Source organism: Paroedura picta, chromosome 4 (assembly GCF_049243985.1).
Source record: "Paroedura picta isolate Pp20150507F chromosome 4, Ppicta_v3.0, whole genome shotgun sequence".
NCBI classification, from domain to species: Eukaryota; Metazoa; Chordata; class Lepidosauria; order Squamata; family Gekkonidae; genus Paroedura; species Paroedura picta.
The window spans coordinates 50,245,528-50,267,514 of NC_135372.1; the positions used below are offsets into that span (position 1 = coordinate 50,245,528).

General features: G+C 44.3%; 1 protein-coding gene across 8 annotated transcripts in view; it reads left to right on the forward strand.

Moving 5' to 3' along the window:
- Nucleotides 1–21,987, forward strand: part of NR5A2 (nuclear receptor subfamily 5 group A member 2) — a 184,615-nt gene that overhangs the window by 117,121 nt on the left and 45,507 nt on the right. For all 8 annotated transcript variants that reach the window (XM_077332763.1, XM_077332764.1, XM_077332762.1 and 5 more), the window contains 2 exons: nucleotides 12,308–12,427; nucleotides 21,702–21,849. In XM_077332763.1, the coding sequence (XP_077188878.1) occupies nucleotides 12,308–12,427; nucleotides 21,702–21,849 (268 nt within the window). The remainder of the gene's footprint in view (nucleotides 1–12,307; nucleotides 12,428–21,701; nucleotides 21,850–21,987) is intronic.

A 21,987-nucleotide genomic window follows, 5' to 3' on the forward strand; every position in this document is an offset into this window, starting at 1 on the left:
TCCCTGTTTACCAGTTGAAACTCTATCTGCCTACTCCTTTTTCTCACATGTTTCTCTTACCCCATAGATTTCCTTTTCTGGTTAGAACTGTTTTCGTGGACAGGCTCAGTTTTCTGCAGGTAATCCTTGTCCCCACGTTGCCTTTGGAAACAATTTGGGGTTTTGCTCCTTTCCTGGTCTCTGGAAGTGAAACACACATGGGCCTAATTATGCATGGCGGCGGCATTTCCCCCTCTGGACATGGTCTGCCCCAGATTTCGGCATGTGCACACGCCAGCTGTGGCTGAAAGGTTCTGCTGTACTTCTCTGCAGTGGCGTGGGGGGGAGGTTATTTTCACGGAGGTGGGATTGCATCACAACGCAGCGGGGGGCAAGGCGTGGATTCCCTGCCAGCGCTTCTTTCCAGGCCTCAACTGGCCTGCTCGGGGGCAGGGGGGGCTAGCACCCATTGTATTTTGGAATACAAGGGGCTTTTGGGTAGTAAATGCAATATAATAAAATAAATAAAACAAATTGAAGGCCTCAGAACATGTCCTCCTTGACATTGGTAGTCCATCTCTTGACATTATAGAACAAATTAAAGTACTGGTATATAGAGCACCAACGGATGAATCACTTGGTCCCTAACGTAGAGAGCTAATAAATTATCCCAGCATTCTCCATAGACGTCATTTGTATAATAAGCCCATGCATTTAAAAACTTTTAGCTTAGCTGTCATGCCAGTCCCTAAGGAACTCTGGGAATTATTGTTTAGTGAAAGTGCAAAGAGTATCCACTGAATACTGAAGGTGCAGAAGCAAATTTTTTAGTGTTACCCAGCAGAGCGAGAAAATCCGCACCCTTATGGAACTGAGAGATGAGAAGGGACCAACATCTGGGTTTGAAAAAATCCAAGAAAAACATAAAGCATATCCCAAAACATTCTTGGATATCTCTTGCCTTACTGCAGCTGTGTCAAAGCATGATTTTTTGGCTGTATTCATTTTTACTAGTGCAAAATGGAAATGAACTGTTATGATAGTACATCAGAAGGATATGTCTATAATTGGTGCACAGACCAGGTGAACAGGATGTCAGGTTACAAATGTGCTTCCTTACCTATAAAAAGATGAACTTTTATTGACAGATTAAGTATAGTGCTTTGAATAACCTCGTGAAACAACCAGAGTTCATAATAAATATTTATCTTAGTGTACTTCTGTCTCTGTGTACTATGTTGAAAAACAAGCTTTAGACCTCAGGGAAAGTGCTACAGAAATTTAAGAAAACATTATTGGAATACAAAGAGAGAACAATCCAGATGTTAAGCATATTATCTGCTATTTTAGGGGTCTGATATGCACAGAGAACACCGTATACCTACAGCTGAACTCTATATACATTTACTGTATTCCAACTTTCTTATGAGCACAGAGAACTCTGTACCTACAGGCAATATATCTGTGGTTGTTCAACATTTTAGGATGTGTAGTATGTTTAGCATGTTGTTGCTTCTTGTTGGCATTATTTATTGGTATATTAAAATAACCACCGTTTGGTTTTGATTCAGATCCATTTAGCAGAAACTTACCTTTTTTTCCTTCCGCATGACAGTCACCAGTCAGTGTTCTGAGGGCAGGATGCTGTTTCTGCTGGCTGCAGAGGAGAGGACACGCAGTAATGGGTTTAAACTTCAAGTACAACGATATAGGCTAGATATCAGGAAAAAGTTTTTCACAGTCAGAGTAGTTCAGCAGTGGAATAGGCTGCCTAAGGAGGTGGTGAGCTTCCCCTCACTGGAAGTCTTCAAGCAAAGGTTGGATACACACTTTTCTTGGATGCTTTAGGATGCTTAGGGCTAGTCCTGCGTTGAGCAGGGGGTTGGACTAGATGGCCTATATGGCCCCTTCCAACTCTATGATTCTATGATTCTATGATTCTGCAGCAGAAATGATTGCTTGTAACGAATGCCAGGCTCCTTACTGCAGGAAGAGACAGCATGGCACTATTTATTGTACGTCATATGCAGCCAGGCAAGGGACATTCGGGAGTAGTTTACCATTTCTTGCCTCTGCATCATGACCCCTAGTGTTTACTAGAGGAACTACCACTCAATGCTTTTGCATATTGTGCAGAGGTGGTGGAGGCAAAACGGAGCATCCTCATCATGTGGATGCAGCCTGACATACACTAGTTTGTTTTTAAGTCCTTTGCTTCTGAGTAGAAATGATACATTTTGCTTATTGTCTATTCCAGGCCATAGTCAAAGCAGTAGTAAATACCAGCAGCAGTATCAGGTTCAGACTAATAATACTTTTTGTGATCTTCTTTCTTTTATGAGAAAACTCTCTTTATTCTATCAGCATATTCTAAGATGGTTTACTCATACTGCTAATCTATATACTGAATACTCAGCAATGAAAGTTCCACGTACAAACAACTACAAGATGAAACCCACTGTTGTCCAATCTCAGAACTAAATCTATTTTTAAGTTATTAGAGTACACTTACCTAGATTAGCTATTTGTGACATAAAAGAAAGAATTCACATCTGTAAAGCTTCCAGTTCCTATTTGCCAGGAGCCCTCTGCAGATTTTTCATTTCATTCAAGCAAACTGGGAGTCTGCCAGCTGTATATATTGGGAGTCCACGTGACCCCACAGTGCACACGGTATGCATCATCTCTTGGGAACTGGGTGACATGAGGCTTTTCCATGCATTTATTTGTATTTATTTGTGATAGTTTTAGGCCGGCCCTCTCTAGCAATAGTGTCAGGGCAGCTGACAACAGTTAAAAACTGTATACGTAAAATATTAACCATTTACATTTTTAAAAAATCAGTTAAAAGAAAAAACATGCTCCGTCACTAAAACCTGGGGGAAGATGGATCAAAAAAGAGAGGGGAGGCAGGAGGGGCTCATTCAGATGTCAGTAAGTGTTGTCCTCAGCCTCCACCACATGCCTGGTAGAAGAGTGCCATTTTACAGGCCCTTTGGGACTTTGATCGGTCCAAAAGGGCCCAGAACTCTGCTGGCAAGCCATTCCGCTAGGCTGGCTCTTGTTGTGGCCAAGCACACTGCTCTGGGGCTGGGAATCACGAAGAGGTTGGAGCTTGCAGAGCAGAGAGCTCTTCGGGTGATGTACTTGGAGAGGCAGTCCCTAAGATACCCAGGTCCCAGACTCTGACTTTTTCTGTACTAGGGATACTATTCGGATTTGCATTATTAAAGGATCTAGTGTTTTGTCCATTTCCGCACTGAAATTCGCCTCTTCGGGCAAATTGTCCCCTCACAGCAAAGGAATCCCCAGAAAACCAGTTTTCACTTTTTAAAGTGGGGATTAACAGGGTCTAATTCAGAACTGCCAAATGTAGAAATATGTGTAATCGGGTTTTTCCCTGCATCTGCCATTTTACGGTAAGTTGTTTGGGAATGCCTGTTTCTCATCACTGTCCTCCCTCCATCCTGAAAAATCTGCATTTTTTTTTTAAAGGGAGTGATCACATTGAAATGCTGTATCTAAGTTTTTTAAAAAGCAGTCTTGCAGTCTGACAAAGCAGTGTTATGATGTTATAACATTATAACCCAGGTGTTTTTTTTAAATTACACTTGGGATGGGGAGGCAATCAGTGGTGCAGAATGGTGGAATTAAGGGGCACAACGAAAACTAAGGTGCAAGTAGGCACCGTTTTTGCAAAAAAATACATTTTTGAAAGAGTGGAAGGGAGCAAAGCATGATGGGAAGCTGCCTCCATCAGACTCCATGCAGAAAATATGTCACAAATTTCAACCTGAAAAATAAGGGGAGGAAAGCCCAAATGTGTAAAGGCTAGAGTCGACTCACAGTATCCAAAGGAAATCCAAACTGAGGCAAAAACAAGGTATGTCTCCTAATGCAGAAATGGTCTCTGTGAGGCCTTAAGGTTAAGAGCAGCATCTTAAATCTGATCTAGAACTCAACCAGTTGAATGTGGGCTCTCCACAGGGTCCTTGTAAGGGCCCAGGCAGCCACGTTCTGGACCAGTTGTAATTTCTGGGCCAGGGTCAAGAGTAGAACCGCTTAGAGTGAGTTACCCGCTTAGAGTGAATCTAGCCCGGAGGTGACCACTGCATAGATTAGGGTTGGGTGCTTCGGCTCCCACCAGTGGGTGTGCACACCAGGTGTGGAGATCCACACCTGCACATGTTTGCCTGCCGGGGCTCTGACACCTGCACCTCCCCTCCCCACCCCCACAGTGCGGGGTGGGCTGTGTTGGGCGCCAAAGCACCCAACCCTAGCATGGATCACTGTGGCTACATGTCCTGGGTCCAGGCAGTGTGCTAGTAGCGTCATCTGATGAATGTGGAAAAAGGCCTGCAGAGCTACTGTTTTGACCTGTGCCTCCATGGTAGAAGAAGAGTTGATTTTATACCCCGCTTTTCTCTACCAGAATGAGTCTCAGAGCAATTTATAACCACCTTCCATTCCTCTTCCCACAACAGGCACCCTGTGAGGTAGATGGGGCTGAGAGAGCCCTGATGTTACTGTTCTATGAGAGCAGCACTATCAGGGCTGTGACAAGCCGAAGGTCGCACAACTGCCTGCATAAGGAGGAGTTAAGCCCTGCTCACCAGATTCGAATCAAACCCAGCTCGCCAGATTAGAAGCCACTGCTCTTATCCACAGCACCAAACTGGTTAAGGAGGCATCAAGGATCACTCCCAAGTTCCTGACACTCTGTGCAGCTTGCAGCTGCACCCCATCAAGTCATGGGAGGCATGCTTCTCCCTCTGGTCCTGTCCTTCCCAGCCACAGGGCCTCCATCTTCAGTGGATTAAGCTTCAGACAGCTTTGCTGGAGCCACTCCGTCATGGCTCCCAGACACGTGTCCAAGTAATTGGGTGGAGTATTCGGCCAAGCATTCATTAACAGTTGGAACTATATACTGGTGACACCCAAGTCCAAACTAATATGGCAGCAATAAACATCTCCTGCCACTTGGAAAGTGCATGAGAAATGGCAGATGTTTCAAGAGCAATGAATAATATATTCAAAGATAATGATCAGCACAAAATGGCTGGGAGTATTAGGAAAATGAAGAGCACAACTGTGTATTGCATAAGAAAACCCCTTATCATAGTTAACTATTAATTTACATGAGCACATATTAGTGGAATGCTCATTTGCAAGAAGCTTTCGCTCAAGGACTAACTGGTTTTGGTTTGAACAAATCCACAGGCCTTCCTTTTTTCATTTAGTTGGGACATTCATTCTGCATTTACTTCCAAGCTCTTGTTTTCTCATGAGTTTAATCCTATTATCCTATTATCCTATTATCTAGACAAACATCATCTTTTTTTTATCTCAGCTCAAACCAGTGCAAACCCTTACATTGGTGATGGAAGGGTACTTTAGGCCCCCTTTAATGTGTATTTGCATCAGTTTTCAGAAAGCTAACATGGACTTTGGCTTAACCACCAAATCCCAGAGGTTTCACATTCACAGATCAATCAAGAGTGCCTCTCTGAAAAAGTAACATGGGGAGCAATCCTTAATTACTTAAGCTAAGCTCACCTATTCAAATGTATCCCCTTGGTGACTGCAGTATCAAATCATAACTTGCATGTTAGCACCAATCAGGGCCCATGGATAGAACTTTATTCAGATCTGTATGCTGCCTCTCCAAAGACCTGCTTGAGGTGGCAATTAAACAAAACCAATAGCAGCATAAAACAAACACTGAGCAGCTTAAAGTGATAGTCATGCCAGAAACAGACCATAAAACAACTAAAAGAGATTGACCTCTTAGATAAAAGCCTAGGTAAAATGGACTGTTCTGGTCTAGCATCTAAAGGAAAGTAAGGTAGGTGCCGAACCAGCCTCGACAAGGACAACCTTACAAATGTGAAGTATCACCCCTGAAAAAGCCTCGTCTCTGATGATCACCCACCCTACCTCTGCAGGCAGAGCACAGAGAGCAGAGGTTAAGATCTTAACTATCGGGCTGGACAGTATTATTTTAAATTCCTGCCACACCCCTGGAATTTACATGTCACCCAAAGTGCCATCACCCTGACACTCCCACCAGATGTGACATCACCAGGCCACACCCACAGCACATGAAGTGACAGCATATAAATATTTTCACATGATTCGTGAACAGAACCTACCTGCACTCTGGGTTGGCTGCTAGTTGCTCTTCTTCGTCAAAGGGAGCCTGCAGAAACAGGGCCAGGGCATATCTATCCCACTCCATTACCCCCCTTCCCCACAGTTAATATAAAATAAATATACTTATCTCTCTGGACTCCAGTTTCTACCACATGTGATGAGCCTCAGCCAGAAAGGGTTTGTATGGCCAGGGCCCCTCCCCTTCTCACCCCTCCAGGCCCACCACTGGCCATTTGGGTAGAGGGGGCAGGTAAACATGACCATGTATGTTCATATCACCCAATAATGTGTTTAATTTTTTTTAAATACGAAAAATTAACTCCCACCGAATTGGCAAAACCCTTCCAGGGTTTCACAAAACCCTGGTGGAGAAAACCTGGCTTAGACTGTAATAATTAGGCACAGGCTTATACCACTAACAGTTCCAATAGAACGCAGCTTCTTTTGTTCTTTTGGACACTCCACACGGCAGCTATGGTGCACAACATTGTCAATCACCATATGGATTATCCATATCATGTGCAGAGTCTCCATGGTCTGTACCAGGGGGAGTCAAACTGCGGCCCTCCATTTGCTCACAGGGGCTCATGGGAATTGTAGTCCATGGACATCTGGAGGGCCACAGTTTGACTATCCCTGTTCTGTACTGTAAACCGTATCCATGTTAAATGAGCTGAAGATGGTGTTCACAGAAGTTCTGTTTTTTCTGCTTTTCTGCATCTTGCACACAACAGCCACTTTGAGCAGGGGTTATTCACTCTTGGTTTGTTTGTTTCTGTTTCACACTGTTTGGGGAGCATTGGCTTGCTAATGAGGGGATACCACGTTGGGAGGGATCGACTTTGATAGCAGTAATAATAAGTTCAATTCAGAATTACACCAGAGCCATAAAAATAAACTACAAAAGATACCTGTTCACACCAAAGTATTACAGGAGAAGTAGGATACCTGGTATAACTTACCACATAATACAAAGGGAAAATAGCTTTTAAAAATTATTCAAAGTACTACACTAGAAATGTAAGCACACACGCTTAAACTGAAATCTACATTAATCTGGAAAATGTCTACAAATTGATCTTGCCAGATTTATTAGGTCTTAGGATAGATATAAATAATTTTTTTGTTCACGAGGCGCACCCAGCTAGTTCCATGAACTCTGAAGACTTTAAGACAACTTTGATAACATGCTGATGACTCTCAAACTTTTGAAAAGTCCCCAAAATACAAAGTGATTTTTTTTTTTTGTTTTCCAGAGTTTTTGTCTGTGGTTGATGATTCTTGAAAGCCTATTTTGTGAGGGTTTGTAGAGGTTGGATCTTGTTAACTGTGGATGGTCTGACCTCAACACATGCCTTATAAAAGGTCTATTTATTTGCATTCCATGATGCAATTTGATTGAGCATGTAAGATGAAAAATTAATTTGAGCATGTTAGAGATCAAATGAATGCACCAGCTTTGGGACCGCTTTCTCCTTTAGAACCCTTCCTGCGCCGTCAATACCAGGCATTGAATGTGTTGGCCTCGGATGGGGATCAACCGAGAGCGTGGCCATCTGGCTAGTGTACCGCGTGCCCAATGCACCGCCAGATGCCCTGCCTGCCCTGCTAGAGGCGGTGGTGGCCTGGACGCTACAGTTCTCCAGTCTATTAGTCCTGGGGGACTTTAACGTCCATGCTGAGCTGCTGTCCTCTAGAACTGGACAGGACCTGGTGTCATCCATGGCAACACTAGGGCTCTCGCAATTTGTTGTTGGCCCCACCCATCAAGCAGGTCACACCCTGGATCTTATTTTCGGCGCAGGTTTGGATGTGGATCTGGTCACAACAACAGCCGTGCCATGGTCAGACCACTATGCTCTAAAGGCTCGGCTAAGGCTCCCACCACCTCCTCATTTGGGCGCCGAGCAAATTTTAGCTCGCCCGTGGAGACTTATGGATCCAATAGGATTCCTGAATGCTCTGCGGGAACCAATGCCTCCCGGCACTTCTCTCAATGGCCTGGTCAATGACTGGCATAACAGACTGCTGACTGCCATTGATGAGATAGCTCCCCGACGCCCTCTCCGGCCCCGTCTCAAGCGAGCCCCCTGGTACACCGAGGAGCTTCGCGACAAGAAACGGGAACTGAGACGGCTAGAGCGAGTTTGGAGGAAGACTCGTGACGAAGCCTCGAGAACATCTTATAGAATGCAGATGAAAGCCTATGAGATGGCGGTGAAGTCAGTAAAACACAATTTTTACTCGGCTACCATCGCATCCGCAGACTCACGCCCAGCTCAATTGTTTAAGGTAGTTCGATCCCTCACTGCCCTGATCGAAGGGCAACAAAACAGTAGCCAATTGGACATCAGCTGTGAGGCATTTGCGAGTCATTTTGCGGACAAAATCTCGACACTCCACCACGACCTCCCTCCAACGTTAGATACAAAAAGTGAACTAGAGGCCCCTTGGCCGTCTTTGGAGAAAACTATGAGTAACTTCAGATGACTCACGCTGACCGAAGTGGACAGGATTCTAGCGACAACAAGACCAACTACATGCCCACTAGATCCTTGCCCATCCTGGCTCCTAAAAACAGCTGGCATAAATATAAAGGGCCCCCTCCGGGAGATAATCAACCTATCTCTCACAACAGGAGAATTCCCGGAGGGTTTGAAAGAGGCTGTGGTACGTCCACTGTTGAAAAAAACATCTCTAAACCCACAAGAGCCTAACAACTACAGGCCCGTTTCGCACTTAGCGTTTCTGGGCAAGATGATAGAAAGGGCAGTCGCAAACCAACTGACGGAATACCTGGAAGAAGCTTCGGTCCTAGACCCATCCCAGTCAGGCTTCCGGCCTGGCCATGGGGTAGAGACAGCACTAGTCGCCCTGACGGACGACCTCCGTCGCCAGTTGGATCGAGGCGGGTCGGCACTGCTGATATTATTAGACCTCTCAGCAGCGTTCGACACAGTTGATCATGAGCTTTTAGCTCGCCGCCTCATCGATGCTGGAATACGAGGGACAGCCCTTCAATGGCTGATCTCCTTCCTCCAGGATCGTGGACAGAGGGTTGCAATAGGAGAGAAAACTTCAGACCGCCGGCAACTTACTTGTGGAGTCCCACAAGGAGCGGTCCTCTCCCCTATCCTATTCAACATCTTCATGCGCCCTCTCGCACAACTGGTACGGAAGTTTGGGCTGGGTTGCCATCAATATGCAGATGACACCCAGGTCTTCCTCCTGATGGATGGCCGCCCTGACTCTCCCCCAGAAGCATTAGCCAGCTGCCTGGAAGCAGTGACGAGATGGATCAAGCAGAGTCGCCTGAAGCTCAATCCTTCAAAGACGGAGGTCCTGTGGCTAGGTAGGAAGGGCCCATGCGAGGAAGCGCGCCTGCCCACCCTGGATGGCGTGCAGCTCTCTACGGCTCACTCCGCCAGGAACCTAGGCGTGATTCTGGACACCTCCCTCACAATGGAGACCCAGATCACAAAGGTAGCACGGCTGGCATTCTACCATCTCCGCCAAGCCAAACTACTAGCGCCCTACCTGGCCCCGGAACACCTAGCCACAGTGATCCATGCGACGGTCACCTCTAGACTGGACTTTTGTAACTCACTCTACGCAGGCCTGCCCTTAGCCCTGACCCGGAAACTACAATTAGTTCAAAATGCAGCAGCCAGGATCCTCACAGCAACACCGTGGAGGTCTCATATCCGGCCTATTCTCCATCAGCTGCAATGGTTACCAGTTGAATTCCGGATCAGACTAAAGGTTCTGGTAATTACCTTCAAGGCCATACGCAGTCAGGGCCCAGTGTACCTGAGGGACCGCCTCCCCGCCTATGCCCCCAAAAGAGCTCTGCGCTCTACTGCCTCCAATCAGCTAAGGATCCCTGGCCCTAAAGAAGTCCGCCTGGTCTCGACCAGGGCCAGAGCATTCTCTGTTCTGGCCCCCACCTGGTGGAATGAGCTCCCAGAGGAGATCAGGGCCCTGACGGAGCTTAAACAGTTCCGCAGGGCCTGCAAAAAGGAGCTCCTCCACCAGGCATTTGGCCGAGACCAGACGTAATCAATCAGCGACCAAGGGCCCCTGCTCCCCCCCCTCAGAATCCCATCAATAAGCCCTGGACCTGTTTGTATTACTATATTGTTTACTGTTATACTGTGTTGTTATTTGGTTACAATTATTAGTTATCAGTTATACATGTTCTACAGACTGTTTTATGTATTGTTTTCTGTTATAATGTAAACCGCCCTGAGCCTCCGGGGAGGGCGGTATAGAAGTATGATAAATAAAATAAAATAATAAAATAAATTTGGACGCTGCCTGGCTGCTGTATATTTGCAGGAATGAAGGCTGTTAGTGTTGGAAGTACCACTAAGGTTCTATTTTATTTTGTTGCATATTGAACTTGCTTAGGCTGCTGCCGCATTTCCTGACATTCCATTTGAGAATGCTTAATGGTATTTACTGGTTGCAGGGGCAGTCTTAACCTCTGGGGATTAGGGACAGTTGCCCCAGGCCTTATGCTGGAGGGGCAACTTCTCATGACCCTGCCCCCCACAACAGAGGGGGCAGCTGGCTTGGTGGCAGTAATTCACCCCCATCCCATCCAAGGCTTTGAGTAGCTGGATTTTGGTGGCAGAAGCAGCTCCTGCCTGCCTCACATTGCCCCTTTATTGGATCCTAGTGAGAGGGGGAAAGCCTGGCAGGAGGAGTAGCAGCGACTGTAGGCTCCAGCATAGATGTTTGCTGAGAATCACTAACACTACCCCTCATTGGTTGAGGTTTTTATGCTGACTTATTTTTTACCCTGTATATCCCTTTAATGTCTTTCCCAGCAAAGTGACTAAAAAGTGCTGTCCTAAGCAGATTTACCCCCCTTCTAAACCCACTAACTTCAGGAAGGTATAACTCTGTTTAGTATGACACTGCAATAAAGTTGCAATCATCAAATCATAAAATTATACTCATAAAATCAGGGGTGGGAATCCAAAAGACTCTGCACAGTGATTTGCATAGGCACACCCTTCCCACTCACAGTTCCTGGTGTCCCTTTCAGGCATACGTGGCTGACGGCTGGGCGATTTCATAATCTCTTCAAAGTGTAGGGCTACGGGGGGGGGGGGGGACCTGAGTAGACTGTGAGCTCCCATGCAAAGCACTTCAGACTTACACCCCTTTGGATTGTGACATGCAGTTTCATGATACTTTTATTCCTGGGAAGATAATTGCAAAGTAAAAAAGTACCTATTAGTAGGACATTTTTTTTAAACCCACTATTTTTTTTAAAGGCACTAATGTTGCTCTCAGAAATGCCAGCAGAGCTCAACACATTTTAGAATTGCATCTTGAACATCTTGTAATTTATTTCAACCCTTCCAGTAAGACAAATACAATTTTGTAGTTGAAACCAGCATGACTTGTGTGTGTGACAGAGGCTGATGTGCGCTTTTTTCCAGCAAGGCATGGCTGCAATCTTCTCTTCCAGATAACCGGTGGCTTTGTTAGAAATGGCACAGGAGATAAATACATCTGGACAGAAGTCAGAGAGCTTCTTTAATATCGGCTCAACCTTGTTCTGTGAGCTAAGCAGAAATGAATTATCATGGTTACCTGTAGCATGAGGAGGAGAGAGCAAGGCTGCTCCTATGATAACAGCAGCTTCCCTTTGACTTAGTAATATATCCATCTGCTATATTCCACTCCTGTTTTCTTTCATCCGGCCGTATTGTCAGATGGGTGTGTCACTTGCAAGCAGTGCTGGAGCATTCTCATCATAAATTGTCAGCTTTCTCTAATACATGTAATGGATATGGTCAAAATCCAATGGGTCCTTCCACAGAATGTCTTTCCAGTGCTGAAAACCCAAAATGTAAATTGTGTTGTTGCGTATTTTGTAGGAATTTGGAGTTGTTTTAATCCAATAAGGGCTAAACTAGATGCTCATCCCATGGAGCTGTTGTTTCAATTTAAAATACACAGAGAGAGATATCTGAGCCTACTCTAGATGTCCCCAGAAATGTTGATACAGTAATGCTTTGAAAGGAAGCCACAGTAAGATCTCATAATGCTCCAGCAACATCTCAAAACCTTCTCAGAGTTCTATTATTAGAGTACTCCAGATAAAATAGCAAATTGCCAACATGTTTTCATAATTTCTGTTCTGTTTCTTCACCTACAGGTTGATGACCAAATGAAGCTGCTTCAGAACTGCTGGAGCGAACTCTTAATTCTCGATCACATTTATCGGCAAGTGGTACATGGGAAAGAAGGCTCCATCCTTCTCGTAACGGGGCAACAAGTGAGTGACATGTACATGATTCTCCCTTCTCCAATTTTAATTTCACAATGATCCTGTGAGGTAAATTAGGCTCAGAGAGAGAAGTCATACTAAGTGGGAATTTAAACCCAGGTATCCATACTTAATGTTTTATGATTTAACTCAGCTCGTTTTAAGTGCAGAGTACAGATGGCCACTATGTAGACCAGGGGTAGTCGTGTTTGCTGGCAAGGGCTCATGGGAATTGTAGTCCATGGACATCTGGAGGGCTGCAGTTTGACTATCGCTGATGTAGACATTACACTGCCTAGACATTATTGTCCCAGGCACTCTGAACCTTCAGCTAAGTACCTGAAAAATGGGCCAAAATGTGCTACTTGAAACATTTTGAGTGTATAAGTCAGAACCGAGACTCAAAAATCCCTTTAAAAGTCTAACATAATAGAAAGAACACAATTAACTGAGAAGTTCTCTGACACCAGCAGCAAAAAAAAAAAAAAAAAAAAGAGAGACTGTGACTTGTATATGACCACCATGGTAGCTTTTCAAAGCTCAGAATAATTTCAGTAGGGGTTACCCCATGTATTGTTCCCATGTTTATTTATAATTTCCAAAATCCTCTGGAAAGTAAATGAGAGCAACAAGGCAAATTAAAAGAGAACTGGAACCTTTGAAAACTTATTTAGGCTCTAATGGAAAAGAGCGCCTAGTGTCATGGGAAGGCAGCTTGTTTTTTGTACATTTTATGTCTGATTCAAAGTGAAACCAAATGATGGTCCACTGGCATTTAAGTAGCTGAAACCTAAACCGGCTAGATGTATATACATATGAGGAAACAGTTGCTTGTTTGGACTACAGAACTCTGTGATGCAGTTGCTGTATAGAATTTGCATAGGGAGCCTTCTTCCTAATCTAAACCATGTAAGATATCCCTTTGTACTTAAAGAACTGTTGTATGTGCAGTACAAGAGGCAAACTAAAAATGTGCTTGATGTGTGAGGTAGTTAAATCAACCCTTCAAGCAAAGCACCATTATCATAGAATCATAGAATAATAGAATTGGAAGGGACTTCATGGGTCGTCTAGTCCAACATCCTGCACTATGCAGGACACTCACAAGCCTATCACTCATCTACTGTAACCTGCCACCCCTTTAAGCCTTTAAACAGAATCAGTCTCTCTGTCAGATGGCTATCCAGCCCGTTTTAAAATTTCCAAAGATGGAGAACCCACCACCTCCCAAGGAAGCCAGTTCTACTGAGGAACTGCTCTAACTGTCAGGAACTTCTTCCAGATGTTGAGATGGAATTTCTTTTGAATTAATTTCATCCCATTGGTTCTGGTCCGTCCCATCGGGGCAAAAGAGAACAACTCTGCTCCATCTTCTATATGGCAGCCTTTGAAGTACTTGAAGATGGTTATCAAATCCCTCTCAGTTGTCTCCTCTCTCTGTGGTCACTATTCAGCCAAAGTGAAACAGTATTGCATTCTATTCCAAACTGCCCCAAATGGTTGCCTGTCAATGAACATGAGCTGCAAAGACAAAACAGATCACTTAATCACAGTTGGACAATGAGGCCCTGGGCTTAAGGACACTGACTGCAACTCATTGGATGAGTTTGGAAATTGCCATTTTCTCCCCACACAGGCAGACATATGGTCTCACATTCTATCAAAGATTCTACCGACTAGAGCCAGATTCATCTTGTGCCTGGCCCTTGTGGGTTATCTTTCTCCAGCCCTGGCCCTAGGTCAGTTTCTGGTGCTGTTTGCCACTGTATAGTTGGTAGACTTACCCTTGGAATGCTCTGCAGACTTTTCCCATATCAGTGTTGAACTTTCAGTAATGGCAGGGATGAGTAATCAAAGAAATTTTGAGTAAGAGAGGGAATTTTTGATTAATAAAAGGAGTAAGACATTCCCAGACGGAGATCAAGGAAACAACCTATTTGGTATGGTCCCACTGCACCCTGGGATGAACCACTGCTAATCATTGTGATGCCTCAATCACATTGTGATGCCTCAATAAATACGGATGTTAACTGTAGGAGAATCAAATAAGCCATCATGGACGATGTTTCCATGCTGTGTATATCACCTATGGCCCCGTGAATCTAGCAAGCCAGGAACCAGTCAGCAGTACAGTTCTAGAGAAGCAGCCAAGAGGGCAGGCCCTCCCTAACTTGACCTGTGTGTACCAAAGATTCCTGTTTCCTGTTTGAGGCATGTGTGCAACAAGCTGATCCCTTACAAAACAGACTAGAACAATTCTTTGACGATATTCCTGTATGAGTTACAAATGAGTTTCTCAACTGCTTGTGCACAATGATATCTTTGCATCCCTCACATCATACTCTGTCAGGGATTAACATACAGTGTTCTACCCCTCTCCCTTATCCTCCTCCTTGTTTCCATGCCAATGCTGGACGTCCAGATCTAAATCCTGCGACAATCTCATCCCACTTTCTTTGCTTCATAATGGCAAAGAGAAGCAGTGCGAAGGATGCTTAACATTAGTAGTTACAGACCGGAGACCTCGCTTTCAAGTCTACTGTCCTTCACCGATTTTCCATCAATTTTGTATGTAAGAAGGAAATGATCAGAGACTCATACTATACTTTGCAGATAGGATAGTTACTCCAGGCTAGAAAATGTCCAGAGATTTGGACGTGGAACCTGGGGAAGGACAGGTCTGAGGACAGGAAGGACCTCAGCAGGATATAATGTCATAGAGTCCACTCTCCAAAGCAGCCATTTTCTTCAGGTGAGCTGATCTGTGAAGTCTGGAGATTTTTATTGCAATCCTGCTTGCAGAAGAATCACCACTTCTAGGCACATACAGTGTTCCATGCGAGGCTCATTATGAATGATGTAGGTCCATACAGACCCATCATTACATTTCATCCATTTAGACACCCTAGTGTAGATCTGGGATTGAACCTGGGACCTTCCACTTGCCAAGCAGATACTCTACCACTCCCCAATAATAATAATAACTACTATTTTAACACCAAATAAAGTTGCGTGAGTACATTTTTCTTCACCCCCATTTTTAAAAAATGCAATGAATGGTGTTTGTAAAATGCTCATAGTTGCAAGAGATCTGCCTCCCCTCCCCCCCCCATGTGTCAGCAGTCAATTTTCACACTAATTATTCTGTATACATTTTTGAAAGGGAGGGGGGTTCAGTATTGCAGAGTACCATTATTCACATTTACCATAATTTCCATCTTCAGGAAAGATCAGCGGGCAAAATCCCACGCCTCTCTGGTATGAGGTCCTTATATATGCATGTAATATCCTAACTGGGCTATAGGAAAAGGAACAAGCACAGGAAATTGCGATTCAGATCTCCTTTTCATAATGCACTGACGGTTAATAAACATATAAGGTGTTTTATAGCACTTTGAAGAGTTATCAGTTTTACTATTTGCATATTAGAACTAATTAGCAACCTCCATACCGACATCCGGTGGGAAAGGTCTGCTGGCAACTTAATTCATTATCTTCCATTATTGGCATATCATGTTAAAATGACAGGCATCGTCATCATAATTTTAATTAATTTAATGAGAACTGATTTCACTATGCCTGCTGCCCCATCTCTAGGATGTGCTGCGCTTTTTCCAAAAGTATATTTGTATACTTTCTCATAAATAGTCATTTGCAGTCATTAAAACTCCTCCTTAAAATGCCCATGGTTATTTGTGCAAATTTGTGTTTGCAGAGAACTGAAGGCTTGGCTCTCAATTGATTGTGGCTGTCAAAAATGGGATGTTTAGCTGCCAAACAAGTTACAGCATCCCTAAGCATTACTTTTTCCCCTGGCTCAGGGCCAAACTAATGCTGCTGTGAGGATGCCACTGCCATTTTAGCTGTGGCTGCCATGAGGCCCTGGTCTGGTCTGCAGCGTAGGAGTCAGAAGTGCGCTTTCTCCCCTCCCCCACATGTTTTATCAAGTACCCCCCACGCGCGCGCACACACACACAGCTCTTTTTGCACCAGAAAAGGTGTTGGGATGAACGACACCGTGTTCCTCACACCATTTAAAAAATGGCTCCTCATGGTGGCTGTGAAGGCGCCGTCATGTCTAGCTTGGCCCTCAGATGAACTAATGCAATAAACTTGTCCAGATCTACTTCTGATATGACCTTTTCAGTCAGACACTGGATGAAATTTTTTTTTGGGGGGGGGGGACTACAGTGGTTTCAAGTTGTGATTTTAGTTGCCACATAAGGAGTCAAAATCATAGCACTATGTTTAATGTATTCTCAGTCATTCAGTGGAACCATAGGATCCACATGGAATGTCATAGCTGTCATTTAAAGCGGGGGTCGTCAACCCCCGGCACGCCGGCAGGCACAAACGTGCTTGCGCGTTGGTGCCCTCTGGTGGTGAAAACACGCATGCACAGCAGCTCAGCGCATGCGCGTTTTCACCACCAGGTGCGCTAACGCTCATGCGCGGCACCCGGGCCACAGGCTGTTCGCCACCCCCGGAGATGGTCCTCAACCTTAAAAAGGTTGGGGACCGCTAATTTAAAGAATAACTTTTAGAACTGCTTTCCTTTATTTCTTAATTGACGGGCATAACCACATTCGCAAAAAATCTTTATCTAAGAGATTTCGTATTTAATTGGACCATTTTACAGCTGTTTGAATTTCATTTAATTTCAATGGTGTTAGATAACATCTGTAAAGTTTTGTGAACTGTGCTTCTTAGCAAATTTGGAGTTATTGATTTATACACAGCCTTCTAGGTTTCTCATATAAGTTGAACTTTCAGATATTCCTACTTGTCCTCCTCAATTAATTCCAACCCCCCCCCATTTTCTATGAATTGCAGAAAATAGCACTTCCATGGTCTTGAAAGAAACTGATCAGGTGTAAGGCAGGATCACACTGGGATCATTTGGAGGATCTGGGATCATTCTGAGAGTTCTACACCCTCAAAGGGTGGGAAGATAGTTCAGTTTAAACATATACCCCAGCTAAGTGCCATATGTGTGCAGAAGAATGCTCCTACATATGTATGGGTCCTACCTGGATCAGAGTGCTGGTTTACATCCTTAAGTGGATGAGAAATCCCCAGCCCAATCTGCTTTCTACAGTTTATGCTTAGAAAATCTACATAGAAATTTTGAATGCATTGTTTTGATGCTATTTGGAATCTCTAAATAAAGTTGCACCTCTGACCCGGATAGCCCAGGCCAACCCAGTCTTGTCAAATCTCGGAGGTTAAGCAGAGTCAACCCTGGCAAGTCTTTGGACGGGAGGCCTGCAGAGAATACCAGGGTCATGACATGGCAACAATAAACAACCTCTGAATGGCTCTTGCCTTGAAAACCCCATAGAGTCACCATAAGTCAGCTGTGACTTGATGGCACTTTCTATAACTAATTTAAACTATAACCATGTAGGTTTGGGTCAGGATACAGGAGTTCATTGTTGGTGATACATCAAAGTGGGGTAGGGTCAAAACGGCTGCGTGGGGGTGCCTCTACACTGTTAGCCAGGCATAGGTTGCAACCGAATCTAATGCAGCCTGCTGTTTGAACTACATTAGCTACAGTTGTAGCAAGGAAAGACAATCATTTGTGTCACAGTTGCCTATGAACATACTCATCTCTTTTGTCACATTATCAAATCATGTCTTGTTATCAGTACCTTATTTAAGCCAAAAGTGGGACATAGGAAATGAGAACACGAATTATGATGAACCATAACTCTAGCACACCACTCTCTGGATGGGGGATTACTATCCATTCTGTCTTGAGTTTGGAAGTTCCAAGTGCGGCTGACTAGGAATGGTCATGAACCAGCTCACAAGTTGCTCACAAATGTTGACTGGTTTTTGGTTCGTGATGTTCGTGTAAAGGCATGAATTTTGGTGCTGCTCATGGCAGTTTGTGGATGATTACACTTTCAGGCAGACTGTATCAGCTCAATTAAACTGTTTAAAAAGCTCCAAGGCAACAGGGGGCAGAATTCTTCAGTCTTGGAAACATCAATAGGAGCCCCACAATGCTTAACAGGAACAATCGGCTGCCAATAACAGATTGACATGCTGGCCAAAGTTAGTGCGTTTTAGATTCGGCCGAATCAGAACCAGTCCATCTAGTGCAAAAAAATGTTTGTGACAGTCCATAGTTTGTGAACTGCATACACCATGGACTGAACCACAATGACCTGCTTTGTGCCCATCCCTATGGCTGACCTAGAGTCACACTGATATTGTTCGAAAAAGAATTACATGTAGTCCTGTACACATCCTGTACACATCTAGGTAATATTTTGTATTGCAATCTCAGCATCCAAACCCAGCATACATATTTTTTTCTTATGATTTTAAGCCATATCCTTCTAAATGTAACCTCAAAAGTCTGTCTTTTTCCTCCAGTAAGTAGCACAGAGGCTAAGTAGAGAAGATAATATCACTTTAATAAGAACACTCTTTTTTCCCCTGGAAGCGACATTAACAGGGGCCTTTTCATGCACAGTTGAGTTTATATAAACTGATTGACACCTTTGGGGGTCGTCTTTCCACTGACTCATAATTTTGCTCACCCGTAAAAAAAGGTTTTCTCAGTGCTCGGTATTCTCTAGTTAAAGCTGAAAATTCAACTCATCATATTTACACAATAAAAAAAATCCATTCCGCCTTGTTTTTAATTGCAAATCTGACTCAAGGGACCAATTCTCCTGCTTAGGAGGCATCCCCGTGCCTTCTACTAGGGAACCAAGTGCAGTCAATTATGGTAATGAAATGTCAATAAATATAAAAATTTAATACAGTCGGCTCTGGGTGAGTGGCAGATGAAGACTTGCCTCCCAGACAAATTTGCTGGCTCTGCAAATATTAAACGCATCTGAAAAAAGAGCCGGTTGCCTGAGAGCCCTCAGTAGTGGCGGGTGGGAGAATCTATCTACTGGGGTTTCCCATTAGGTTATCATTGCAGTTGAAGAGACTGGGATATTCATGAGATTCATCCAAACATCTTAACTCATTATTATGAAGCAAGGATCATGGGTTTTCCTCCCTTCCCTTGCACAAACTAAAAGAGATTTTTACACTCCCCTCCCTTCACAGTTCCCCAGCAAATCACAGAGGGAAAATCTGGCAGTGAATAAGATGTCTTTACAATGATCAAACTTTTTCCTAACTATAAGCTACCATCCATCTGGGGAGGGTTGTAAAGATAATTTGCTTAAGTTACATCTTTATTGATTTGAAAGCTCATTACATCTGAGGTGGATTCATAAGAGATCCTTTGGAAGCCGAGGATGTACCGCAAGGTTATGCACCTCGTTCTACAGACCTAAAACCCTACGATGAAATGCAATCCTGAGTTACTCCGGTTTAAACTTGTGGGTTTCAATGGGCTTTGACTGGAGGAACTTTGTGCAGGATAGAATGGCTAGTTTCCTGTTTTTCAAAAGGAGAGCCACAACCACACCACAAGGTCCCCTGTTCAGGACAAACTGACACATTTGGGCCTACTGCAGTGGTCCCCAACCTTTTTATCACCGGGGACCGGTCAACGCTTGACAATTTTACTGAGCTCTGGGGGGGGGGGTAGTCTTTTGCTGAGGGACGTCGTTGCCACTGCCTGAGCCCCTTCTCCACTTGCTTTCCCGCCGGCGCCGCTTACTTCCCACTGCCCACTGGGGGGCGCTGCCAGCAGCGTCTGTGCAGTGCCATGCTGAGGGGGAGCCCCAGACATGGTGGCCGCTGGAGAGCACCAAAGGAGAGCTGGCGGCAGAGTGACAGGGCAGCCCCTGAGGCAGCAGCCGGGGAGGAGGACAAGGAGGAGCCGCAGCCTGGTACTGACTGATCAATGGACTGGTCCCGGTCCCCGGACCGGGGATTGGGGACCACTGGCCTACTATATTTAAGGTATTCCTGGAACATGACAGTTTTATCTTTATGCTTTATATTTATTTAATGATAATGATGAATATTTTGCTGTGTTAAAATTAGCATTAAGTCTTGTTGTAAGGGATGGCATAGTTAGAGCTATAACACTGATTGGTGGATTATTCTCTTTCGGGGTTTTATATATACTTTACAGTATTTTACCTAGTATGAAATTAAATATAAAATGTAAACCGATTATGCATGAGGCATAAAGCCTGGGCTGGCGGAAACAGGGAAGTGGGACTAATCCCCACATACGCACGATGGCACCACCATCCCTGCCCCCTTCCGGCCCTGGCTCACATCAGGGCCTTGGAGAACCCTGATGCAGATTCTTCTGCGTTCCCTGTTTTGCCGCAGTGGCTAGCTGGGCCTCTGCTGGCCACCGCAGGGTGATGCGGTCTGGCTGCACCTTAAAGACCCGCAAGAGTTTTAGAGTATAGAGCTCCCTTCATCAGGGATGAAACTTGCGATGGTCTCTTAGGGTGCACACTAAGGTTAAGGATTTAGTTCCTTTCACGTGTACGTTCTATTTTTTGCAGTAAAAACAGACATACCCAATCTCTGCTTTCTGCATGAATAAGTAGACACTTGAATAAGTACACATGGATTATTCTATCACTAGTTTAGTCCTGAGACAAGGGACTATTCTCTCAGCTTGCACTCCCCATCTGCAATGTGTGGGTAATAATAAAATAATAAAAGCATTCACAGTGTGAATGCTTGACTGCACAGAGGTCCAGTGGGATATTTTCTTCCTTAAATAATTTTTTTTCTAAAATCAAACATTGTGTGCAGTGTCACAAGAGTCTGGTCCAGCAGGACTCAATGGGTAAATGATCCACTGAAAAGAACTGTGCTAGAGGTGAAAGTTCTCTGATGGCCCTGTCATAAATGCTAGTCATCAGCTGGTGAGTCAGTCATCAAGTAATGAACATGTGTGTGTTAACAAACTATTGATAACTGGCAGGCGAAGGTATGAGTCCATTCTGCAGCTATATTGTGCTCGGAAAACTGTATTAGACATCTGTTTACCCATTTATACTTTATGCTTTTTGTGGATATCTGTTCTATGAAGGCCAATGTATTTCAGAGGGTCTGGTCTTGCAGCTTAACTGGAATATGCTGGATTCTATTTCCTGCTCAGCCCAATAGGCATTGATTAGCTATAGGCAGATTGGTTTGCTCCCATGTCCAGCCTAGTAAAATGGGAATCATGCAGACCTAGGACCCAAGACAGTTGTAGGAATAAACAAGATGACGTTCTGATGGCTCTGAGCATAATTAGAAGGCTTAAACTATCTGTCCAACTATGTGAAATAATAACCGCAGTGTATCTGGTTACAACGACGTTACAGAAATATGTATTGTTTTACAGGTGGATTACTCAGTAATAGCATCACAAGCTGGAGCCACGCTCAACAACCTTATGAGTCATGCACAAGAGCTAGTATCAAAACTACGATCTCTGCAGTTTGATCTACGAGAGTTCGTGTGTCTCAAATTTTTGGTGCTATTCAGTTTAGGTAGGTATTTTGATTCTTTAACCTTCTTTACCCGTTGAAGAACATTACCTTTATCATGCAGATTTTTTGTTCTCCTTCTGCTGCTAACACTGAAAGCCTTTCAAAATGTAGATGATAAAAAGTACACAAGCGGGGACC